The following is a 26,310-nucleotide window of genomic DNA, read 5'->3' as shown; positions in this document are numbered from 1 at the left end:
TCTTGATGTAAGTGACTTATAAAGTCCCCTACTATTATTGTATTGCTGTTTATTTCTCCCTTTAGGTCTGTTAATTGCCGTATATAGTTAGGTGCTCCTAGGTTGGTGCATACATACTTACAAGTGTTATATCTTCTTGCTGTTTGACCCCTTTATCATTATAGAATGCCCTCCTTTGTCTCGTATAAGAGTCCCTGTTATAGGATAGAAAGCCCAGAGATAAACCCACACATATGGTCACCGTATCTTTGATAAAGGAAGCAAGAATATACAGTGGAGAAAAGACAGCCTCTTCAATAAGTGGTGCTGGGAAAACTGGACAGCTACATGTAAAAGAATGAAATTAGAACACTCCCTAACACCTTACACAAAAATAAACTCAAAATGGATTAAAGACCTAAATGTAAGACCAGACACTATCAAACTCTTAGAGGAAAGCATAGGCAGAACACTCTATGACATAAATCACAGCAAGATCCTTTTTGACCCACCTCCTAGAGAAATGGAAATAAAAACAAAAATAAACAAATGGGACCTAATGAAACTTAAAACCTTTTGCACAGCAAAGGAAACCTTAAACAAGATGAAAAGACAACCCTCAGAATGGGAGAAAATATTTGCAGTTGAAGCAACTGACAAAGGATTAATCTCCAAAATTTACAAGTAGCTCATGCAGCTCAATAACAAAAAAAAAAACAACCCAATCCAAAAATGGGCAGAAGACCTAAACAGACATTTCTCCAAAGAAGATACACAGATTGCCAACAAACACATGAAAGAATGCTCAACATCACTATTTATTAGAGAAATGCAAATCAAAACTACAGTGAGGTATCACCTCACACCGGTCAGAATGGCCATCATCAAAACATCTACAAACAATAAATGCTGGAGAGGGTGTGGAGAAAAGGGAACCCTTTGCAGTGTTGGTGGGAATGTAAATTTCCCACCCACAAAGTCAAAATAGACTGGACTCAAAGTTTTGTGAGTCCCTGCTCTGCCACTTACTGCTGTAGGACCTTGAGCCTGAACCTCTGGGGTTTGCTTTCCCATCTGTGCAGTGGGGATAGAACATGACATCTACCGAGTACTGTCTACCTTTTGGGAAAGCCCCTCCTGCCTACTGTTTGAAAGTTTCCCCATCTTGGATGGGGCTGTCTGGTTTTGGCTCCTAAATATCCCATCCCGGTTATGACACCTTTACCTTTTAAGAATATTGACCTGGGATGTTTGCATTCGGCCTTCTCCCACCTCCCTTCCTGCCAACTGTCACCCACTTTCCACAGCCTGCACCTAGACATCTAGGCACCTCTAATCCTCAGTACAAGAATCTACACCCAAGTCCCTGGTGCTTCCGCTCCAGAATTATCATATACCTCCTCTATGGCCAAACCAAAGCTACTATTCCCCCAAGGTCTGGCTCTGTATTAGGAGAGAGACAGAGCCCTTTCCGCCTAAAGCCATCTTTCTTAGCCCAGCGCCTGAGGTTTTTACCTAATCTTGTAACAGACTCTATTTCAAATTTCATCAATCCAGATTCATTTGGGTTACCCAGTATCCTCATTTATTGGAGTATGGGATCTGCAGATAATGTGTTATTTTAGTCCATATTCATCTCTTATCCTAGTTGTACTAGGTATTACATTTAATGAGGACAAGTGGAGGAAAGTTTTAGAACACCAGCAGTTTAAGAGAAAAATCAAATCATGAAATTTCACTTCCTCAAATGAGTGAAGATTATAATGGGTTGCAAATAGGTATTATATTGAATAACAATTCAACATACCACTCTGAAGTCTCAACTGTGTTCCATAAACTGTTACTAGAATTACAGATACGAATAAGATCTGGTTGCTGCCTCTGAAAAGCTGAACTTATTGCAGTGATTTAATTTAACATTGTAAGTGGGTTCTCAAGCCCACTTTTGCTGAAAACTTGCCCCATCCCACAAAACATTGAATTGTTTGAAAGCTTGAACACTTTAAATGTAGTTATATTTTTCTGTCTATTCCCATTTGATTTGCGTAGCGTCTCCTTTATAAAGTTAGTCTTTTTGGTTGATCAGGATCCTGACTCATTTGTTGGCAAGTGAGGAAGCTCATAATCAATAATAACAATTAGAATACCCACCACTGGGAATTCCCTGGCGGTCCAGTGGTTAGGACTCGGGGCTTTCACTGCTGGGGCCCAGGTTGAATTCCTGGTGAGAGAGCTAAGATACTGTAAGTCGCTGGGCATGGCCGGAAAAAAAAAAAAAAAAAGAATACCCACTATTTATTTCCTTTGCACCAGAAAATTTATGCATAATATTTAGTATTCTTACAACCCACTTCTCGGGTGAAGAAAATATAGAAACCAAGGAACTGATTTAAGGATTCATAGTGAGTGGTAGCACGTGTGTCAGAGGTCTACCCTGCCTTCAGAAATATCCATTATGTCATCTTCTGGCTCCAGCTTCTTGCAAGGAAATAATCTGTATTTCAGTTAGAATTTTGGAATTTTGCCATGGGAAAAAACTTGTACTCACTTTCTAGGATTTGTAAAAGTAAGCAGATAAGAAGTGTGACAGAAAACAAATAAGACCACATAAGAAATGTAGTAAATAAAGAGAAACTTTTTTTTTTCCAGAGCAATGTGATTTTGACATGGCGTATTTCCCCTATTAAATTTTAACAAGATTATATATGTGTTTATAGACAAAATGTTTTAATTTAACTCTACATGACAGCTGGAAATTGCTCACATTTGCTTTTTTGCTCAAAATATTTGTTTAGAATTAGTCAATTGATTTAATATGTAACATCAGTTAGTGTGAACAAGAAAAAAAGTGCAGTCGACAGGGAAGAAAATATTATTGTATAATGTGACCATTGTGTTGATAGAATGAGTTAGTGTTCTTCAGTAGAGACATTTCGTGTTAACTCTGATGTGGAACATACTGAAAAAAATTGTACTGTCAATCTTACACTCAGATAAAAAAACCTTTGTAGCATAACAGGTTTTTTTAATTCATGCTTAGAAAATTAAGTCACATACCTTGATATGATAAATACTGTGTTACATTACAGTGAGTCATGTAATGTATTTTCTTCTTATAGTTACAAATTCTGGGCTGGTATAGATTTGGCCATGTGGTGCAAGTGTCTCCCAAGTACATAAAGCAATTCCGTCATCTTCATAAGGAAGCGGTGGGAAGAAAAGAACAAACGTTGATTTGATCATCTAGTATGATCAAAAGCTAGATATAAAGCTAGAAGGCTTTATATTTAAGATCTTATTTAGTACGTACAGTAATGCTTCCTCAGGTCTTGTGAATGAAAATGAGTATCATTTTCATCTCCATTTTACATATAAAATATTTAAGTAAATTGCCCAAATCCATGCTGGGAGCAAATATTCAAAGTGAGACCGGGTTCCTCTTGTGTTTCACTGTACTGAGTGTGTAAAGTCATCCCTATTTGCAGGTGTAGGTGACCTTGACTGTTCTCTGGGCTTAGTGCCACTGTGGTTTGCTGGCATTCAAGAGCAGTGTCACCAGAGATGGTTAAGCCTGCCTTGTGTCTCAGCCCTGCCATTGTTCTGATTGTGTGATTATGGGCAGTAAGTTTGTCTCTAAACCTCAGGAACTACACCTATACAACAGGGAAACTTATACCATAGGGTTGTTGAAAGGTCATAGCTGATTCAGAGACACTGTAAAAAATGGTTCCTGTAATTATAATTTAAAGACACTGAGAAAATGATACTGGACACATGGTAAGAACTAATGAAAACTTTACCCACAGTGTGACTATTTCTTTTCTAATTGCCCTCTTTTTGTTTTTTTCCTGATTATTATCCATAATCTTTATTCTGGGGACTTAAGTGAAAATGTTTTCAGTCAACTATTATTGAGTGTAGCTCACTTTGCGAGGTAGGTATAATGATTCCCATTTTATAGCAGAGGAATTAGGATTCAAAACATTAAGTGGACTGGAGAGAGTCGATAAACGCTTGCTCAATGAATAAATAAGTAAAGTAAGTGACAGAGCCAGGATTTAAAACCAGATTTTATAAGCTTAAGTCCAGTGCTCTTTCTGCTTTATTGTTTGTCTTCCTGGAAAGGATTGGGTGAGCCTAAGCCGTCAGTGGTATCCTGTGCTATGTATTCAACAATTAATGCTTGATTTTGAAAGAAGAGAATTATGTTGGTTTCATTAGCCTTTATTTAATGATAGATAAAGGGCTTGTGTACCTTTTGCTTAGCCTATAATTTATAGGCTATCCTTAAAATTATTCCCCTATCCTTCAAATTATTTTTAGATATAACTGACACATAACATTGGATTAGTTTTAGGTATACAAAATAATGATTCCATATATGTGTATATTGCAAAGTGATTACCACAATAAGTTAACATTAATCACCATGCATAGTTATAAACTTTGTTGTTCTTGTGATAAATTTTACCTCTTAGCAACTTTCCAATATACAATACAGTATTATTAACTATAGTCATCATCCGGTATGTTACCTCATCAGGACTTACTTATCTATTAATGAGAAGTTTGTACCTTTTGACCCCATTCACCCATTTCACCCACTCCCTACCTCTGGCAACCACCAATCTGTTCTCTGTATCTATGAGGTTTTTTTTAACCTCCAGGTTCCGCTTATAAGTAAGATCATACAGTATTTGTCTTTCTCGGTGTCACTTATTTCACTTAGCGTAATGTCCTCTAAGTTCATGCATGTTATTGCAGATGGCAAGATTTCCTTCTTTTTTATGGCGGAATAATATCCTTTTATGTATATACCACATTTAAACAATTCATTTATCTGTTAGTGCACACTTAGGTTGCTTCCCTGACTTGGCTTTTGTAAGTAATGGTGCAATAACATGGGAATGCAGATACCTTTTGAGAGAGGGATGAAATTTCCTTCGAATACATACCCAGAAGAAGAATTACTGGATCATAAGGTAGTTCTACTTTTAGTATTTTGTGGAACCTCCATACTGTTTTCCATAGTGGCTGTATCAATTTACATTCCCATCAACAGTGCCCAAGGGTTCCCTTTTCTCCACACCCTCTCCAGCATTTATTGTTTGTAGATTTTTTTGATGACGGCCATTCTAACAGGTGTGAGGTGATACCTCACTGTGGTTTTGATTTACATTTCCCTGATGATTAGTGATGTTGACCACCTTTTCGTGTACCTAACGGTATTTGTATGTTTCTTGGAAAAATGTTTATTCAGATCCTCTGCCCATATTTTAATCAGACTTTTTTTTAGGTGCATGAGATCTATATCTATCTATCTATAGATTGAACCCTTATCAGATATACAGTTTGCAAATATTTTCTCTCATTGCCTTTTCGTTTCGTTGATGGTTTCCTTTCCTTTTCTGTACAGCTTTTTAGTTTGATGTAGTCCCACCTTGTTTATTTTAGGTTTTGTTGCCCTTGCTTTTGCTGTCAAATCCAAAATATCATCACCAAGACTGATGTCAAGGAGCTTACCACCTATTTTCTTCTAGGAGTTTTACGGTTTCGGGTCTTATGTACAAGTCTTTAATCCATTTTTGAGTTAATTTTTGTGTCTGGTGTAATGTAGTGGTCCAGCTTCATTCTTTTGCATGTGAGCTGTCCAGTGTTCCCAGCACCTTTTACTGACAAGTCTGTCCTTTCCCCATTGTATATTCTTGGCCTCTTTGTTGTAATTAATTGACCATAGATATGTGTAGATTTGTTTCGGAGCTCTCTATTCTGTTCCATTGATCTGTGTATCTGTTTGTAAGCAAATACCGTATTGTTTTGATTACTATAGCTTTGTAATATAATCGGAAACCAGGAAACATGAAGCCTCCAGCTTTGTTCTTAAGATTGCTTTGGCTATTTGGGGTCTTGTATGGTTCCATATACATTTGAGGATTGTTTCTTCTATTTCTGTGAAAACTCCCATTGGAATTTTGATAGGAATTACGTGAAGTGTAGATTGCTTTGTGTAGTATGAAACGTTTAATGCTATTAATTGTTACAATTTGTGAGCCTAGAACATCTTTCCGTTCATTTGTGTCTTCCATGTCTGTCATCAGTGTCTTAAAGTTTTCAGTGTACAAGTCTTTCACCTCCTTGGTTAAATTTGTTCCTGGGTATTTTATTATTTCTGATGTGATTGTAAATGGGATTGTTTTCTTAATTTCTCTTTCTGTAGTTTATTAGTGTATAAAAATGCAACAGATTTTTGCATATCAATTTTGTATCCTGCAACTCTACTGAATTTATTACTTCTGTCCATTTTTGGTGGAGTCTGTAGGGTTTTCTATACATATCATCTGTAAATAGTGACAGTTTTACTACTTCCTTTACAGTTTGGATGCCATTTATTTATTTATTTATTGTCTAATTGCTCTGGCTAGGACTTCCATTACCATGTTGAATAAAAGTGGCAAGAGTGGGTATTCTTGTCTTGTTCCTGATCTTAGAGGAAAAGATATTAGTTTTTTTTTTTTAACCAATGAGTATGATAACAGCTGTGGGCTTGTCATGTATGGCCTTTATTATATTGAGGCATGTTGTTCCCTCTACACCCAGTTTGTTGAGAGTTTTTACCATAAATGTATGTTGAATTGTCATTTAATTTTTCTGCCTCTATTGATTTTTGATTACTGTTTCAATCTCCCTGCTAGTAATGAGCCTGTTCAGATTTTCTCTCTCTTCATGATTCGGTCTTGATAGGTTGTATCTTTCTAGGAATTTCCATTTCTTCTAGGTTATCCAATTTGTTGGCATACAATTGTTCATAGCACTCTCTTATGATTCTTTGTATTTCTCGGTACAGTTGTGTCTCCTCTTTCATTTCTAATTTTTTTTTTTAGTCATCAATTTTATACACATCAGTGTATACACGTCAATCCCAGTCGCCCAATTCATCACACCCCCACCGCCACCCCCTGCTGCTTCCCCCCCTGGTGTCCATACGTTTGTTTTCTACATCTGTGACTCAACTTCTACCTTGAAAACCGGTTCGTCTGTACCATTTTTCTAGGTTCCACATATATGCATTAATATACAATATTTGTTTTTCTCTTTCTGACTTACTTCACTCTGTATGACAGTCTCTAGATCCATCCACATCTCAACAAATGACCCAATTTCGTTCCTTTTTATGGCTGAGTAATATTCCGTTGTATATATGTACCACAACTTCTTTATCCATTCATATGTCGATGGGCATTTAGGTTGCTTCCATGACCTGGCTATTGTAAATAGTGCTGCAATGAACATTGGGGTGCATGTGTCTTTTTGGTTTTCTCTGGGTATATGCCCAGTAGTGGGATTGCTGGATCATATGGTAATTCTATTTTTAGTTTTTTAAGGAACCTCCATACTGTTCTCCATAGTGGCTGTATCAGTTTACATTCCCACCAACAGTGCAAGAGGGTTCCCTTTTCTCCACGCCCTCTCCAGCATTTGTTGTTTGTAGATTTTATGATGAAGCCCATTCTAACTGGTGTGAGGTGATATCTCATTGTAATTTTGATTTTCATTTCTCTAATAATTAGTGATGTTGAGCAGCTTTTCATGTGCTTCTTGGCCATCTGTATGTTTTCTTTGGAGAAATGTCTATTTAGGTGTTCTGCCCATTTTTGGATTGGGTTGTTTATTCTTTTAATATTGAGCTGCACGAGCTGTTTATATATTTTGGAGATTAAGCCTTTGTCCGTTGATTTGTTCGCAAATATTTTCTCCCATTCTGAGGGTTCTCTTTTTGTCTTGTTTATGGTTTCCTTTGCTTTTCAAAGGCCTTTAAGTTTCAGTAGGTCCCATTTGTTTATTTTTGTTTTTATTTCCATTACTCTAGGAGGTGGATCAGAAAAGATCTTGCTGTGATTTATCTCAAAGAGTGTTCTTCCTATGTTTTCCTCTAAGAGTTTTATAATGTCTGGTCTTACTACATTTAGGTCTCTAATCCATTTTGAGTTTATTTTTGTGTATGGTGTTAGGGAGTGTTCTGATTTCATTCTTTTACATGTAGCTGTCCAGTTTTCCCAGCACCATTTATTGAAGAGTATGTCTTTTCTCCATTGTATATCCTTGCCTCCTTTGTCATAGATTAGTTGACCATAGGTGCATGGGTTTACCTCTGAGATTTCTATCTTGTTCCATTGACCTATGTTTCTGTTTTTGTGCCAGTACCATACTGTCTGGTTACTGTAGCTTTGTAGTATAGTCTGAAGTCAGGGAGTCTGATTCCTCCAGCTCCATTTTTTTCCCTCAAGACTGCTTTGGCTATTCGGGGTATTTTGTGTCTCCATACAAATTTTAAGATTTTTCGTTCTAGTTCTGTAAAAAATGCCATTGGTAATTTGATAAGGGTTGCATTGAATCTGTAGGTTGCTTTGGGTAGTATAGTCCTTTTCACAGTATTGATTCTTCCAATCCAAGAACATGGTATATCACTCCATCTGTTGGTATCATCTTTAATTTCTTTCATCAGTGTCTTATAGTTTTCTACATACAGGTCTTTTGTCTCCCTAGGTAGGTTTATTCCTAGGTATTTTATTCTTTTCGTTGCAGTGGTAAATGGGAGTGTTTCCTTAATTTCTCTTTCAGATTTTTCATCATTAGTGTATAGGAATGCAAGAGATTTCTGTGAGTTAATTTTGTGTCCTGCAACTTTAGTAAATGCATTGATTAGCTCTAGTAGTTTCCTGGCGGCATTTTTAGGATTCTCTATGTATAGTATCATGTCATCTGCAAACAGTGACAGTTTTACTTCTTCTTTTCCAATTTGTATTCCTTTTATTTCTTTTTCTTCTCTGATTGCCAAGGCTAGGACTTCCAACACTATGTTGAATAATAGCGGTGAGAGTGGACATCCTTGTCTTGTTCCTGATCTTAGAGGAAATGCTTTCAGTTTTTCACCATTGAGAATGATGTTTGTTTTGGGTTTGTCATATATGGCCTTTATTATGTTGAGGTAGGTTCCCTCTATGCCCACTTTCTGGAGAGTTTTTATCATAAATGGGTGTTGATTTTTTTTTTTTTTTTTTTTTTTTTTTTGCGGTACGCGGGCCTCTCACTGCCGTGGCCTCTCCCATTGCAGACCACAGGCTCCGGACGCACAGGCCCAGTGGCCATGGCTCACGGGCCCAGCCGCTCCGCGGCATGTGGGATCTTCCCGGACCAGGGCACGAACCCGCATCTCCTGCATCGGCAGGTGGACTCTCAACCACTGTGCCACCAGGAAAGCCCCTGGGTGTTGAATTTTGTCAAAAGCTTTTTCTGAATCTATTGAGATGATCATACGGTTTTTATTCTTCAATTTGTTAATATAGTGTATCACATTGATTGATTTGTGTATATTGAAGAATCCTTGCATCCCTGGGATAAATCCCACCTGATCATGGTGTATTATCCTTTTAATGTGTTGTTGGATTCTGTTTGCTAGTATTTTGTTAGGGATTCTTGCATCTATTTTCATCAGTGATATTGGTCTGTAATTTTCTTTTTTTGTAGTATCTTTGTCTGGTTTTGGTATCAGGGTGATGGTAGCCTCATAGAATGAGTTTGGGAGTGTTCCTTCTGCAATTTTTTGGAAGAGTTTGAGAAGGATGGGTGTTAGCTCTTCTCTAAATGTTTGATAGAATTCACCTGTGAAGCCATCTGGTCCTGGACTTTTGTTTGTTGGAAGATTTTTAATCACAGTTTCAATTTCATTACTTGTGATTGGGCTGTTCATATTTTCTATTTCTTCCTGGTTCATTCTTGGAAGCTTATACCTTTCTAAGAATTTGTCCATTTCTTCCAGGTTGTCCATTTTATTGGCATAGAGCTGCTTATAGTAGTCTCTTAGGATGCCTTGTATTTCTGCGGTGTCTGTTGTCTACTTTTTCATTTCTTATTTTATTGATTTGAGTCCTCTCCCTCTTTTTTCTTGATGAGTCTGGCTAATGGTTTATCAATTTTGTTTATCTTCTCAAAGAACCAGCTTTTAATTTTATTGATCTTTGCTATTGTTTTCTTTGTTTCTATTTATTTCTGCTCTGATCTTTATGATTTCTTTCCTTCTGCTAACTTTGAGTTTTGTTCTTCTTTCTCTAGTTCCCTTAGGTGTAAGTTTAGATTATTTGAGATTTTTCTTGTTTCTTGAGGTAGGCTTGTATAGCTATAAACTTCCCTCTTAGAACTGCTTTTGCTGCATCCCATAGGTTTTGGATTGTAGTGTTTTGTCATTTGTCTCTAGGTATTTTTTGATTTCCTCTTTGATTCATTAGTGATCTCTTGGTTATTTAGTAATGTAGTGTTTAGCCTCCACATGTTTGTGTTTTTTACGTTTCTTCCCCTGTAATTCATTTCTAATCTCATAGCGTTGTTGTCAGAAAAGGTGCTTGATACGATTTCAGTTTTCTTAAATTTACTCAGGCTTTATTTGTGACCCAAGATGTGATCTATCCTGGAGAATGTTCCATGCGCACTTGAGAAGAAAGTGTAATCTGCTGTTGGTGGATGGAATGTCCAATAAATATCAATTAAATCTATCTGGTCTATTGTGTCATTTAAAGCTTCTCTTTCCTTATTTATTTTCATTTTGGATGATCTGTCCATTGGTGTGAGGTGTTAAAGTCTCCCACTATTATTGTATTACTGTCGATTTCCTGTTTTACAGCTGTTAGCAGTTGCCTTGTGTATTGAGGTGCTCCTATGTTGGGGGCATATATATATTTATAATTGTTATATCTTCTTCTTGGATTGATCCCTTGATAATTATGTAGTGTCTTTCCTTATCTCTTGTAACATTCTTTATTTTAAAGTCTATTTCATCTGAGATGAGGATTGCTACTCCAGCTTTCTTTTTATTTCCGGTTGCATGGATTATCTTTTTCCATCCCCTCATTTTCAGTCTGTATGTGTCCCTAGTCTGAAGTGGGTCTCTTGTAGACAGCATATATATGGGTCTTGTTTTTGTATCCTTTCAGCAAGCCTGTGTCTTTTGGTTGGAGCATTTAATCCATTCACGTTTAAGGTAATTATCGATATGTGAGTTCCTACGACCATTTTCTTGTTTTGGGTTTGTTTTTGTAGGTCCTTTTATTCTCTTGTGTTTCTCACTTAGGGAAGTTCCTTTAGCATTTGTTGTAGAGCTAGTTTGGTGGTGCTGAATTCTCTTAGCTTTTGCTTGTCTGTAAAGCTTTTGATTTCTCCATCGAATCTGTATGAGATCCTTGCTGGGTAGAGTAATCTTGGTTGTAGGTTCTTAACTTTCATCACTTTAAGTATATCATGCCACTCCCTTCTGGCTTGTAGTTTCTGCTGAGAAATCAGCTGTTAACCTTATGGGAGTTCCCTTGTATGTTATTTGTTGTTTCTCCCTTGCTGCTTTCAATAATTTTTCTTTGTCTTTAATTTTTGCCAGTTTGATTACTGTGTGTCTTGGCATGTTACTCCTTGGGTTTATCCTGTATGGGACTCACTGTGCTTCCTGGACTTGGGTGGCTATTTCCTTTCCCATGTTAGGGAAGTTTTCAACCATAATCTCTTCAAGTATTTTCTTGGGTCCTTTCTCTCTTTTCCTTCTGGGACCCCTATAATGCGAATGTTGTTGCATTTAATGTTGTCCCAGAGGTCTCTTAGGCTGTCTTCATTTCTTTTCATTCTTTTTTCTTTGTTCTGCAGCAGTGAATTCCACCATTCTGTCTTCCTGGTCTCTTATCTGTTCTTCTGCCTCAGTTATTCTGCTATTGATTCCTTCTAGTGTAGTTTTCATTTCAGTTATTGTATTGTTCATCTCTGTTTGTTTGTTCTTTAATTCTTCTAGGTCTTTATTAAACATTTCTTGCATCTTCTCCATCTTTGCCTGCATTCTTTTTCCGAGGTCCTGGATCATTGCCACTATCATTATTCTGAATTCCTTTTCTGGAAGGTTGCCGATCTCCACTTGATTTAGTTGTTTTTCTGGGGTTTTTTCTCGTTCCTTCATCTGGTACATAGCCCTCTGCCTTTTCATCTTGTCTATCTTTCTGTGAATGTGGTTTTTGTTCCACAGGCTGCAGGACTATAGGTCTTCTTGCTTCTGCTCTCATTTCTGATGTTTGAGTTCTCTTTTTCTGGGCGAGTCTAGCCAAATGTTGTCAATTTTGTGTATCTTCAAAAACTAGCTTAGTTTCAATGATCTTCTAATTGTCTTTTTAGTCTATTTTATTTCTGCCTGATCTGTTATTTCCTTCCTTCCACAAACTTGGGATTCATTTGTTTTTTAGTGTCTTCGAGGTGTAAAGTTAGGTCGTTTATTTGAGATCTTTGTTTCTTTACATAGGCATTTATCAGTATGAACTTCCCTCTTAGAACTGCTTCTGGTGTCCCATAAGTTTTTGTATGTTGTATTTCCATTTTCACTTGTCTTAATTTTTGATTTCTCTTTTGTATTCTTCTTTGACTCATCGGTTGTTCAGTAGCATGCTGTTTAATATCCACATATTTGTGAATTTTCCAGTTTTCTTCTTGTAATTTCTAGTTTCATACCACTGTGGTCAGAAACAATGTTCAATATGATTTCAGTCTTCCTAAATTTGTTAAGACTTGTTTTGTGGCCTAACATCATATATCCTGGAAAATGTTTCATGTTAGCTGGAGAAAAATGTGTATCCTGTTGCTTTTGGATGGAATGTTCTGTGTATGTTAAGTCCATCTGGTCTAACATGCAGTTTAAGTCCAGTGTTTCCTTTTTGACTTTATGTCTGGATGTGGTATCCATTTATTAAAGTGTATTATTAAAGTCCCCTACTATTGTTATACTGATGTCTACTTCTCCCTTTAGGGCTGTTAATATTTGCTTTATATATTTAGGTGCTCCTATGCTGTGTGTAATTTACATGTTACATCCTCTTGTTGGATTGACTTATCATTTTATAATTACCTTTTGTCTCTTATTACAGTCTTTGTCTGGGAGCCAGTTTTACCTGATTAACGTTTAGTTACCCCAGGCTTTTTCTTGTTTTCCATTTGTGCAGAGTATCATTTTACATCCCTTCACTTTTGAGTGTGTCCTTACAACTGAAGTGAGTCTGTTGCAGGCAGCACATAGATGGGTCTTGTTTTTTGTTTGTTTTTATACCTATTCAGCCATGATATGTATTCTGATTGGAGAACTTAGTCCATTTACATTTTAGGTAATTATTGATAGGTATGTACTTACTGCCATTTTGTTCATTGTTTTCTGGCTGTTTTGTAATTCCTCGTTTTTTTCTTCTTCTCTTGATCTCTTCATATGTGTTGTGATGATCTTCTGTAGTGATATGCCTAGATTCCTTTCTCGTTATCTTTTGTGTATCTATCTATTACAGGTTTTTGCTTTGTTGTTACCATGAGGTTTAAATTTATGTCTCTTTTAAGATAATAACAACTTAAGTTTGAATGTACTCTTAACTCCCGTCTTTTTAATATCTGGAGAATTTAAAGCAATGTTTCCCTTTTCTTTTTTGGTGTTAATAATTTATTTCTCATTTTGTTCTTGATCAATTTTGTTAGGTGTTTTTATCCTTTTTTATTAGTTTCCCCCCTCCCCCCAGAGAACTAACTTCTGGTGTTACTGACGTTTTTCATATTACATATCTGCTATTTCATGGGTTTCGTGTTTTATCTTTTATTCTTACAATTCAGTGTTTTTTAGTATGTTCTGTTGTGTAACCATCACATCTATTCTAGAACATTCTTATCACCCCAAAAGAAACCCCTATACATTGGCAATCATTTCCCAATTCTGTGCCTCCACTCTGTCCCCATCCTAGGCTCTTGTGACTGCTAATCCCTTTTCTGTCTCTATGGTTTGCCTATTCTGGACAGTTCACATAAATGGAATCATAATGTGTGGTCTTTTGCAACAGGCTTCTTTCTCTTAGCGTGTGTTCCAAGTTCATCTGTGTGGTTGCACATATCAGTAATTCTTCTTAATTTTCAAATAATTTTTCATTGTATGTATATAGTACATTTATTTATCCACCCATTGGTTAATGGACATTTAGGTCGTTTCCATTTTTGGCTAGGATGAATACCACTATAAATATTTAAAGAAAAAATGTTGTGTGTATATATGTTTTGCTTCTCTTGGGTGTATCCCTAGGAGTGGAAATGCTGGGTCATATGCTCACCCTTGATTTAACTTTCTGAAGAACTGCACTACTGTTTTTCTAAAGTGACTTCACTATTTTATATCCCCACCAACAATTTAAGATTTCCATTTCCTCCACATCTTTGCCAACACTCGTTACTATCTAGCTTTCTGATTTTAGACATCCTAGGGTAGGTGAAGTTGTATCTCATGGTTTTTAGTTTGATTTCCCTAATGACTAATTTTGTTAAGCATGTTTTCATGTGTTTACTGGCCATTTGTGTAGGATCTTTGGAGATATCTCTCTTCAAATCATTTGCCCATTTAAAAATATTTTTAATTTTATAAGATTTCTTTATATATTCTGGATACAAATTCCTTATGAGGTATGGTTTTCAAGTATTTTCTCCCATTCTGTGGGTTGTCATCTCACCTTCTTGATGGTGACCTTTTGATAGACAAAGGTTTTAATTTTGATGAAGTTCAATTTATCTTTGCTGCTGCTGTTGTTTTTGGTACTCTAAGAAACCACCGTCTAACCCATTAGGCGGATTTGATGATGAGGATTGTTTTTTCTTTTATAGTTTTAGCTCTTACAATTAGATCTCTGATCATTTTAAGTTAACTTTTACAGATGGTGTGTAAAGTCCAATTTGTTTTGCACGTCAGTATCTCTTTTTATCTCATTATTTACTTTGTTTTGTTTTTGAGATGAAAGCTTATTTTTCTAATTTCCAAACTTTCTATTTTTCTACCGTATTTATTTAAAGTTATACATTTCCCTCTAAGCACTGCTTTATTTACATTCCACAATTTTTACTATGTACTATTTTCATTATCATTCAGTAAAAAAATATGTTCTAATTCCCAGTGCAATTCCACTTTGACCCTTGGGTTATTCAGAAGTGTGCTGCTTAATTTCCAGACTTTTGGGGATTTTCTAAGTTTGTTTTATGGTCCAGCATATAGTCTGTTTTGGTAAGTGTCCCACTTGGACGTGAAAAGAAAATGTATCTGCAGTTGTTTGTCTGATGTTGTGTTTGACAGTTGTCAGTTAGATCAAGCTAAGGTCCCAGTCATGCCAGTCATATGAGTTAAGAAACCTACAGTTTCCCAGCTGGGCCTCCAGATTGAGAGGCAGATAAGCCGTGCCCACTGTATTCTGTTCAAACTCCTGAGCCACAGGCTTTGTAAAATGATTATGTTGTGGAATTTTGGGATGGTTTGTTATGAAGCAACTGTAAGGAGAAATGACTACCCTGTAGGCTCAGTGTTTGAGAAGAATCTATGCTTTTTCATAATCCTTATGGAATTTAGGACCAGAGTTAGAGATTAATTCTAGTATAATGTGTTTTACAGCCATTTGGTAATAGGCAAGATGTACCAAAAATACACTTTACAGCTGTAACTGTAGTAGCTAGTATCACACTCCTGAACACAGTGCTACCAAAAGTTGTTAGTTATATATAAAATTTTGGCTACTTTTTTCCTATGCTAAAATCTAATCATTGTAATTGTTAATGTCTATAAAAATATAAATAAAACCCCCAAGAGACTTAGAGAGGAAATACATATTCAACTATACTGTTTGTTGAAGGTAAAGTTCAGTTCTAAAATTCCTAAGAGGATATCTTGTTGGCTTCTCAAGTGAAGGAAAGAAAGTATTTTCTGGCTATTCACATCTCAAATTGCTGGGCAACAAGCCTATCAACATATAGTAAATCTCTCTCAGAAATGAACAGGGTGGGGCTTCTGCAACTTTGTCCACTGATGCAGACAGCTGCCCGTCAGGTTCTGGTGCTCCTGGCTGTCTGAGTTACAGAAGTCCTAGGTAAGCGTAAGGTTTGGTGTCCTGTCGAGGGGTCGTGTGCATCTGGTAGGCGTCTGTTCTATGCTGTGCTCTCAGGGTTACTGGGCAGAATCATTTAAAAGTATTTATTTTGAGCCATGAATGTGAAAAATCAAGGATATGGCTGAAGAAAAAAAAGTGTTTATTTAGGCCATCCACTAGGATCATAATAAATAATGCAATATACTAATGTAATAACAGATGTTCTCATGCATTTATCACATTTAAAATATACAAGAAAGCTGGCTTACAGGGCTGTTGGGACAAATTTGGAGAAGTGTATTTGGCAATACGGTGAAAGCTGACAGTCTTAAGACTATCAGATTCTCCTTCACTCTATATGTCTGTGAATAAATGGTAATGTTCCCTTATAGCTTCTACTTTTCATAAACATGCCAGAGCTAAGCCAACTGTCAAAGGTCCAGGTTGACAATTTGTTATTTATCAATCAATGTTTCTAATGGAAACCAGATTTTAGAAAATAACAAAGATAAACTCTTGCGTTTCAGTGTGGAGGCTGATATGCTGCATGCCAGAATCATTTAAGCAAACTGTGCCTGAATGAAATAAAACCCCAAAGTAGAAGTTTATAAATAGTAACTGATACTCAATATTAGAATGTTATAATACGATGCTTGATAAATGACCAAATTATCTGACTGCAACAGTGATAAACTTTGATTACAGCTTAGTTTTGCTAGTAAATTTCACATAAAGAGTTTAAATAGGGTAACCTTTAACTTAAAGCTTTAAAACAAATAATTTAAACATATCTTAAACACTGAAAATGTGTTTTCAATTGTTATTTACAGTTAATCAATGATACCAGTGTATAGCTTAATTGAGCCAATCGCCAGTCTTTCACCCCTCTTTCAACATCTGCTATTACAATCCTATAAATACTTCGGCAAATCAGTTTAGTGAAGGAGACCGATCTGTGGTCCAGAGTAATTCAATGTATGGCCATTTGGTTTGGAGACAGCGTTTAATAGGAGTGTCATCTGTCTGTAGCATGGGATCTTCAAAACCCATAACAACTGCGGTTCCTTCCACATACATTACCTGTTGAACAAAATAAAGCCACCAAGGTCAATCAATCAATATTCTTAGCAAAGTCTTGTGAGGGATACAGAACTTTTCATAGGCTAGCAAATAGGGCACTGTGTACTGTTTCGTATGGAACTTTATATCTAGTTTTATTTTGATAGAAATTATAAGCTAGAATATCTGCTTCCTGATTAATGTGAAAATAAATCTGGAAATGAGATGGTGAAACAATTTTAACTACTAGCTGAATTTAGATTGTAAGATCATGATTTATAAGAAGTGTATGCAAATCCCAAGAACATACTATTTCTGATAAAAGAAAAGTCATTCTTCCAGTAATATATTTTCTTTATATAACAACATTTACTTAGCTCCTATTGCTTTAATATGGAGGCACTCAGCTATATATTCTGAGAAGGACTTTATTTTCTTCTTTCAATCTAAATGTTGAATTTCCAGAGCTGCAAGCAAACTGGATGTTTGTCAATGAAATTTTCTTCTATTATTGTACTAAATACTTTGAATATACTTTGTTCTGCATGAAAAATCATGGAGAAAAAAAATTAAAGGACGTCAGGTCAGAAACAAAAATCTCTATATGTAATGGCAATGACTATTAAAAAGATACACTGGCAGGTGGACAGATATCAGAAAAGTTTTATTCTGATTTCTTTAAACAACTTTTAGAAGTCATTTGTGAAGTAACATACTAGCTAAAGCCCTACCTCATTATAAGCGCCCACTCTATACATTAAAGCATTCAGTCATGAATTTCGCTTTGTACCAAGAGAAATTCTAACTGCATAATTTAAAAGGAACAGATACAGACGACTGCCCTCTTCCAAAGTATGTGTAATGATTTTTACACTCAGTGGCTGATACACATGATTGTAATTACGTTCTTCCAAGATAAAAGCTATAAACTATTTGACCAAGGAGCCAAGAGAAACAACCTGATTAGCCTTAAGTTGGAGTCTCCTTAAAATACATTAAATATGGGAATATTTTCTATTACTAGGCCAGATAATTTGGTTTCATAAGTCTCTTTTTAGGAGGCTCTAAAGACATACTTTAATGTGAAACAAACAGTTTTACTTTTTTGCATCTGTACTTTGGTTGCTGTAGTACTTTCTAGTTTTGATGGAATAAATTTACTATTAGAACTGTTAAGTCATGCTTTTCAGCTCTCCAAAGCAAAACTTTTCTCTGAAAATCCCTTGCTCATGGTGTTAGAGCAGACCTGCTTGGGAGGAGTACCCCGACCTACCTGTGTGGCCTCCCTGGCCTGTGACCCCTGGTGGGTCATATTCCCTTCTGCTTGGCCAGCCTTCTGTTGTCTGTTTCCTCAGATATTTTTAGTAGTACCTTACTCTGCAGTCTACCAGATTTCTAGCTCCTGAGTAACTTTATGGTATACCTCTGCAACTTAATGGCATACATGCTTCGTGTTAAGAGTGCTTACATACTACTGTCATGTTAATAGTTCATCTTTGATTTCTGACCTCTTTGTTAGTATGTCAGACGCTTGTCATGAGCACGACTTGAAAACTTACTATATACAGGTAGCGTGGTCAAGCAGACCAAGGACACGACTGGGAATCAGGAACTCAGTTCCAATCCCTGCTCTGCCAATGACTTGCTGTGTGACCCTGGGTGAGTCACTTAATCTCCCTGTCTCAGAGGCCTCATCTGTAAAATATGGATAATATTTGACTGACCTACCTTGCAGGGATTGTATAGGCAAGTAACTAAGTAGTGACTATAAAGTACCTTCTATGACAAGGCTACATAAAACTTCAAAATATAAAGGAAGCACTCATTTACACATATTAGAACAGAGCATACAAGTTGGCTTACTGACAATTTATATTTTGCTATAGATATCAGTAAATCATTTTACTATGAAAAAGATCTTCAAACCTAATGTAATAAAAGTTCTAATTTATATTGTTATGAAAATAAATTTTAGTCACAGGTTTAGATTTGCTCTAACTGAAATTATGCATCTAATATACATTATGATCTATTTTCTCTAGCCGTCCTCAATTTAGATACATCTGAAACCAGCATGGGTATTTCAAATTAAAAAGGCATGTTAGCCACAGTGGGAAGCAGCCGCACAGGGAGATCAGCTCGGTGCTTTGTGACCACCTAGAGGGGTTGGATAGCGAGGGTGGGAGGGAGACGCAAGAGGGAGGAGATATGGGGATATATGTATATGTATAGCTGATTCACTTTGTTATACAGCAGAAACTAACACACCATTGTAAAGCAATTATACTCTAATACAGATGTTAATCATTTAAGGTATTAAAAATGGAACCACTTGCTTCAGGACAATGGGGCCAGTTGCTGGCACTGGAAGAAGACACCCCCTACCACAGTATTTCAAGACACTGGAGGCCATTCATGAGGGAAGTAAATAGGGGTTCAGCACCAACTGTCTCTATGGCACCTTCCAACTCAAAAGCCAGTGGGAGCTCCCAACTGTGAGGGGTGAGTCTGTTGACGCTGCCGGGAATCGCCCTGCTCTCTGAAACACAGCGTGCTCAATTATCACCCTTTCTGTCATCATTTGTTCAAGTCTTCCTTTACTCCCTTAGTACAGTTTTATAATTTTATTTGTATAAATACTTGGTTTTTTGGTTTCTGCTTTCTGGGATTTAAAAGTTATAGTAAAATAAACTTCTGTATTCCCACACACACAAAAAAGGCACGTTAGGCTTTACACCTTCTAATATTAGCTATAGCTACTGTGACTGTTACTGGCATAAATGCAAACATAGGAGCTATATCTTAGGTGTAGGCAAAGCTCATTAATCAAAGAGGGTGAATGGGCGAGACCAAAGTTTTGATTTAAAGCCGGTGCGTATATCTGGACGTGAAGCACTGATGTGCCTTTGTCCGTGGAGCAAAGCACAGTGGGTGAGCCGTGGGCTCTAAGGGGGGGCGCCCTCGGCTCCCGTCGCAGCTCTGCCGTTTCCCGGCTGCCTGACGGCGGCAGGCTGCTTAATTCTCCCATGCGGCACTTTCCGCCACTGTAAAAGGGGGATATACTGGCAACACTTACTTCATGGGATGGTGTTAAACTTCAGGTAAAACAAAGTGCTTAAGCCAATTCCAGGTAAATGCTCAATAAATGCTAGGTGTTATGGATGTTAATTTAAATCCTTTAAAATATTTTTCTAAATCAAGAATCTCACTCTTACCCCTTCTTTCTCCATTTAAACGGATCAGTAGCTTTCAGCACACTAAACTTGATTTAGTAACATCTACAACACCCAAGGGTAACAACATGTATGTAGATGGGGTTACCTTGTCCCAGTGACACTACTGCTCCAAAATTCCAATGAAGATCTCACTGAGTCCAGGTCTAAAATATGCTCTGATAGTAAAGAGACTCCTAGAATAATCTCCTTCCTTAGGTGGCAAGTTTATGGGAATCAAACATTGTTATATACTCCTATATTTTATCAAGCCAGGTGAAGACAAATTACAACGTGAGTTATCATACCTTTTCATTGTAATTTGATTGCTTCAGTCCATTGTAGTGGTAGACAGTAAAAGACTCTGGACCACTGGAACCCTGTTATAAACAAAGAACAATTAAAACTTTAAATCTTTATATCAGGCAATTTCTAATTAGCAATTGAAATTAAAATGGAAGTTTCTTAATTCCACATCCTTTGATTACGGAATCATCTGACAAAGCAAGACACTTAGACTTACGCAGTTAACTACCATAAAACCTAAAAGCTGAAATTTGCTTCTGGGGAAGAGACTGGAAATTGGGGGAGTGCTGATTTTTATCATAAGCTCTTCTACAGTTTATATTTTTAAAAAGTGCATGTATTACTGTAATTTTTTTAAAAAAAGGACACAGTTCTAAAATGCAAAAAAAATTTCCTAAAATGTATCTCTGCTTTTTTTCTGCTTATAATTTGTTCCTCTCAATAAATACAGAAAGGCAGTGATACCACTTTCACTCAGATTCTAAACATATGCACCAATACTTCCAATTCGGTCCGTAGTACCAAATTGGGGGTTTCCATCCCCACAAATATCTTCTGAATATTGTGAACCTTAACTGTGAAAAGGAAACATAGTGCTGAGAGATTTAAACAACATTCAATAGAGAAAGGAAACTGAATAAATCAGTATACTAACTTCCAGAGAAAGTGATCATGTCATTCCCACTGTTCTTTGGTTCTCAGTTCGCTAAAGCTCAAGTTCACCTCCCTAAACGTAGCCTTGAAGGCCGTTAACGGTCGGGCCCCTGCAGGTGCCTGACTCCCAGTGATTCCCTTTAGTGCCTACGGCTGAGTGTCCCCGTGCCCATCCCCCTTAAGGATCTTCCTGGTCATATCTGATTGACTGTGACAAAAGTTGGGCCAGTGTCCCTCCTTGGAATTTTTTCCAGTTGGAAGCAAGAGAAGGCGCTCCTTTCCAACGAGAAGGGATGAGGTGGGGATGAGACTCCTTCCAGCTCCAGAGGCTCCCGGCACCACCTTCCAGGCGCTGCTTCCTCTGTCCTCCCGTCGCTCTGAGCTACTCCTCCCAATTCCTATCTTTCTGGCCCACGTCAGGCAGTTCAGGCTGGGATTTGCAACCAAGAAGCCTAAACTCCAGGACCTAACCCACCCTTCCAGTCTTATCTCCAACCACTCACCTTCCTGAATTCTGTTTGAGACAAGCATATTCTTCATCTTCCCATGAAGAGACCTTTGGTTGTTGGCTCTTTGCACATTTGTGATTTTTTAAAGTCTTTTCTCATTTTTCAAGATCTGGTTCAAATCTTACTTTGTAACGTTTGCCTTAAATACACTATTTGGATTCCTTATTACTTTGGGATCTTTCTAACAATTGTCTCAATTAATTTGTGAATCATATACTACTTTGCATTATCTTTTCAGTTGTTACATTTTTAACTGTTTTCAACTTTTCATGTCTAAAATCTAAGATCATAATTTTTTGTATCCCCTTCAAATGCTTTACAAAACAGAAAACTGTAGAATTTATTCAATCATCTTAATTGTATACATGAGTCAGTGCAATTAGTCACTTAGATAATTTGGCTGTTGATTTTCAGAGTTAGTTAATATACTTTAACCTACAAAATAAATATTTTACTACAACTGAATACAATTTACATATCTCCAGTTCTAGTAACTAACAACTGATATAAAATAAATAGCAATGAAAGGTAGTGTAAAACAGTGGTTAAAGTACTTTGTCTCTTTGCTTGGATAACCTACACTGGATCCTGAATTGGCCTCATGCTAGCAGTATGACGTTAAACCATTTTCTTAAGTTCTCTAATCCTCTGTTTCCTCATTGACAAAAATGGGGGAAAAATAATACCTAATTTGTAGGGCACACGGTGCCTGAGTACATAGTACATGCTCAATAAATGGTAGCTGCGCCTGCTAGTCTTACCATAAACCATGTTGGTATCTGATGAAATGATCACAATACACCTGGCTAAATAATTTGGGTGGGTGGTAAAACCCTGCACTCAGATAGGAAGACAAGCCAGGTGTAGGCTGTAGAATTAGCCAATGACACAGACATAACTTGAGCATACTGAGACGGGTATAGATAGGTCCTTTTAACTCAGCTCCTGTCACAGCCAGTGGAAGGCATGTCCCAGCATGAAGCAGCACAGCTCCACTCCAGTAAAAGGCTTTCCTTTTACTCAACTAAAATTCTCCTCGAACTTAGCACTGGTAGCAGTTCGCACTACATGCAGGCTCCTTTGCTAGTATTTAGAAAGTTCTAAAAAGATACATACCAATCAATTAACAACAGTTACCCGAGAGAAGGAAAACAGGGGTGGGAGTGGTTTAAGAGAATCTTTCTCTTTTTACTCCACAAACTTCTGAATTTGAATCTTCCTTTAGAAAAACAATATCAATGTGTCTATATTGGTGTATATACTCTCTTCCACCACCCCTGTCCCCCAAAGTTTTGTGTTGCTGTAGTGGAACACACAACTCTTCTATCGTCTCTGTTGGGAAAGTATTTACATGATAATAGTGCTTATTAGTCTAATATCTGCATGTGAGAACATTTTTAACTAGTAGAAAAAAATGCTGAAACAATCATAATATGATCCTCCCAACAGAACAAAACAATAAATATATTTCTTCAGCTATGTTACCTGATCAGGAAAAAATTCTTGAAGAAATGGACCCAATAATATGATTCCTAATCCTTCTGGATCTAATTTATTCTTCATGAGATTTATACTATGGGGAGAGAAAAAAGAAAACCAGTGGATACCAATGGAAAAAAAAGCTTATTTTTCTTCTTTCATGGTTAAATTACTATAACACATTTGACTGCCAAAAATCCTGACAGCTGTTCTTTTTAAACCCTTAATGACAAATACACAGGATGACATCTAATTTGCCAAAACTTGGTTATTTTTAAACCAGAGTAATCTGTTACTATTTAGAATTTAAATTATGATGATGACTTTGGAATATTGTTCCTTATTAGGTAAAGTAACTTAAAAACCCAGGCTTGTAAAAAGAGGCTTTTAACCTCCCAAAGGCACATTCTCTTTGCTTCATGGCTATGCCTGAATTTAACTATCAAAAGAGGCATTTAACTTAAAATAAACTTTTTTTTTTTTAAGCCCAAAGAGAAAAAGAAACAGCATCAAAAGCAGTGGTACATCAGATAAACAGAAACATCTCCGAAAAAGCTTACTTTCAAGAACCAAATGAGGTGGAGGCTTAAAATTCTTACAGTGTAAACTGAAGGTTAAAAAAGGTAAGATAATTCTCAAAGAGCTGAACTATAGGTGTAACGATCAGGTAGGTGTAGCCGAGGCTGCTGACAGGTATTATGTGTGACTAGAAAGAAGGCGGAGAAAAGTGGACTGCAGTTTGAAGAGAGTTTTAAAAATGAAAATGGTCTTTTCAGAAAATTTTCATTCTCCATGTTATCTTTCAAACTATAAATGTCAGGTTAAATACAACTTATTATACAGTTGACCCTTGAATAACATGGGTTTGAACTGCACAGGTCCACGTATATGTGGATTTTTTTTTCAATAAATACATACATGTACCATAAATAAATTCTCTTCCTTATGATTTTCCTAATAACATCTTCTCTTCTTTAGCTTACTTTAAGAATACAGTAATATAATATATATAACATACAAAATATGTGTTAATAGACTGTTTATGTTACTGGTAAGGTTTCCAGTTAACAGTAGGCTATTAGTAAAGTTTTGGGGGAGTCAAAAGTTACACACGGATTTTCATCTGTGCGGGGGTCAGTTCCCCTAACCCCTGTGTTGTTCGAGGGTCAACTGTACAACATGCAAAGGATATGACACTTTAATGGGTCTGAGTAATGCCAGGAGGTTATGACATGAAACAGAGAAAGGCAAGGTCATATTATATTTAATATAATTTACTAGTCCTTGATAATAAGGCCCTGTTAATGGGCCATCACATATTATAAATGTGACTAGACCAAAGGACCGAATAAATAACTCAGTGCAATCTTTCAGCTACTTCTAGAAAAACAATTTGACTCTACTGTGCTAACTTTAAAATTCAGGGTATGTTATGTATTCTGATGAAACAAGGAAAATTAAGTAGATGACGTATAGGCATCTACGTAAGAATCTGAAACAAAAAACCAACTTTGCCTTTTTCCTCCTTCCCATCTTAAGAATTGTTAGTAACCAAAATTACCTCAGTTCAATTCCCTTTTGCATATTAGAGCAATGTAAACAAGGTCTCCACTTGGAAATCAGTTAAGAAATATGGTAGTTACTATTATCTCATTTATTGGACTAGTTCAACTGTCTCTGAATTTCTCGTCTTTAGTTGGAATCAACAATTATGTCTACTAAGTAAGGGTAACATCACAGCGCTAGGTACTGACATTGAGACATATTAATTCAGATGTGATTAGTTTGCAAACGTTTATATGTATTTCATACTTTCGAAGAAAATACACCCTAACTATTTAAAAACAGAACAGGATCAAGTTCTAAAAACTGTGTACCAATATGTTTTATGCTGCTTTTGCTGAATCCTTAAATGTTTCTAAGCTAAAGTTTGTTCATTGTCAGATACATTTTCAGAAGGGGGAAAAAACAAAACAAGACAATTGTGCAGAAAAAGGAAAACTTAGTGTAGATCAAATGTGATTTTTAAATCACCTATATTTGATTAATATATATTTGATTACCATATTTGATCAAAAGATCTATCCACTTAACCAGAGAGAGATTTTCCCATGGATAATAAAGATCCCAAATTTATGGAAGAAGTTATAGATGTAATAATGTACATTATTAACGAAGACAACGACTGATATTAATGTTAGGCAATACTGAAAATTATATTCTGTAACATACTGGGGCCACTTGCAAAGGTTTCAGATCATTTAGAATGTTCAGGGTCTTTATAAGACTGAATGTCAAAGGCCTGCTGGTTATTTAAGCAGGACGACTAGCAATACAGACATTCTACATAACTGTCCCTACTTTCGCTGAAGGTGCTAAAGACATGCACAAAATTTCAAAAAATGGAAGAAGTTTCACAGTGAGAAAAATAAGGAAAAAGGCATTTACATTTTTAGGACCCTTTATAAAAAACTAGACCATAAGTGCACAGAGTGGAAAAGGAAGTTCATTTTAAGTAAGTCAAGTCTCTGCTATAATACTGATTGGTCTGACTGCTTCCTAAATCGTTGCTTAATATCAAGTGCTATGCTTCATATATGCATAAACACTTAGATTTTTTAAAAAAAGGCAATAATGTGTGTATAACGTTTTACATTTAACAGAATCAAGAGTTGGTTAAGTAATACTTCGTATGTAGCTTACTATTCAGGATCTGAAACAAGGTCCAATGCTTTCATCACATCTTCTAGGAGTGAATCAGGTATGAATCCATTATCTGGAAAAGAATTACAGAAGCAATTTGGATTAAGTTTACTTCAAGAAATGCTATTATTGCTGCTCAGCCAGACTCCAGTGAAGAATCACATAAGAGGGATACAAAGAATTAAGAAACAGCATATTAAGTTTGTTTTGGGCACAATATTATTATTAGGTACTCTTAGTTTTCTTGGGCACACAGGTGAAGATTTATTTTCAAGGTTAGTTTTCTAATACAAAAATGAACCACACGACTTCTCCCTGAGAACTCCAAGGAAACCTGAAGAAAGCCAAATTACTTCTTAAACAGGCTTACAAATTTAAATGAGACAAGTTTTTTCCTACTTAAGTTTTTAGCAGTTAGTTATCCAATTAAAATAAAACTTTACCAGTAAATTCTTTTTGTCGCAA

General features: G+C 36.4%; 1 protein-coding gene across 3 annotated transcripts in view; it reads right to left on the bottom strand.

Annotated features, from left to right (window-relative positions):
- Positions 1–16,060: 16,060 nt before the first annotated feature.
- Positions 16,061–26,310, bottom strand: part of MINDY3 (MINDY lysine 48 deubiquitinase 3) — a 95,156-nt gene continuing 84,906 nt past the window's right edge. For 2 of the 3 annotated variants that reach the window (XM_089906377.1, XM_022580579.2), the window contains 4 exons: positions 25,846–25,918; positions 23,149–23,236; positions 20,503–20,574; positions 16,061–17,003 (listed from right to left, as the gene is read on the bottom strand). In XM_089906377.1, the coding sequence (XP_089762503.1) occupies positions 16,854–17,003; positions 20,503–20,574; positions 23,149–23,236; positions 25,846–25,918 (383 nt within the window). In that variant the 3' untranslated portion in view covers positions 16,061–16,853. The other variant, XM_022580580.2, reaches the window with a different exon arrangement.

The sequence above is a fragment of the Delphinapterus leucas genome, chromosome 2 (genome assembly GCF_059928025.1).
Source record: "Delphinapterus leucas isolate spDelLeu-1000000601 "Yukka" chromosome 2, BTC_Dleu_Yukka2, whole genome shotgun sequence".
Taxonomy (NCBI): domain Eukaryota; kingdom Metazoa; phylum Chordata; class Mammalia; order Artiodactyla; family Monodontidae; genus Delphinapterus; species Delphinapterus leucas.
This window is presented reverse-complemented; position numbering and strand designations above follow the sequence as displayed.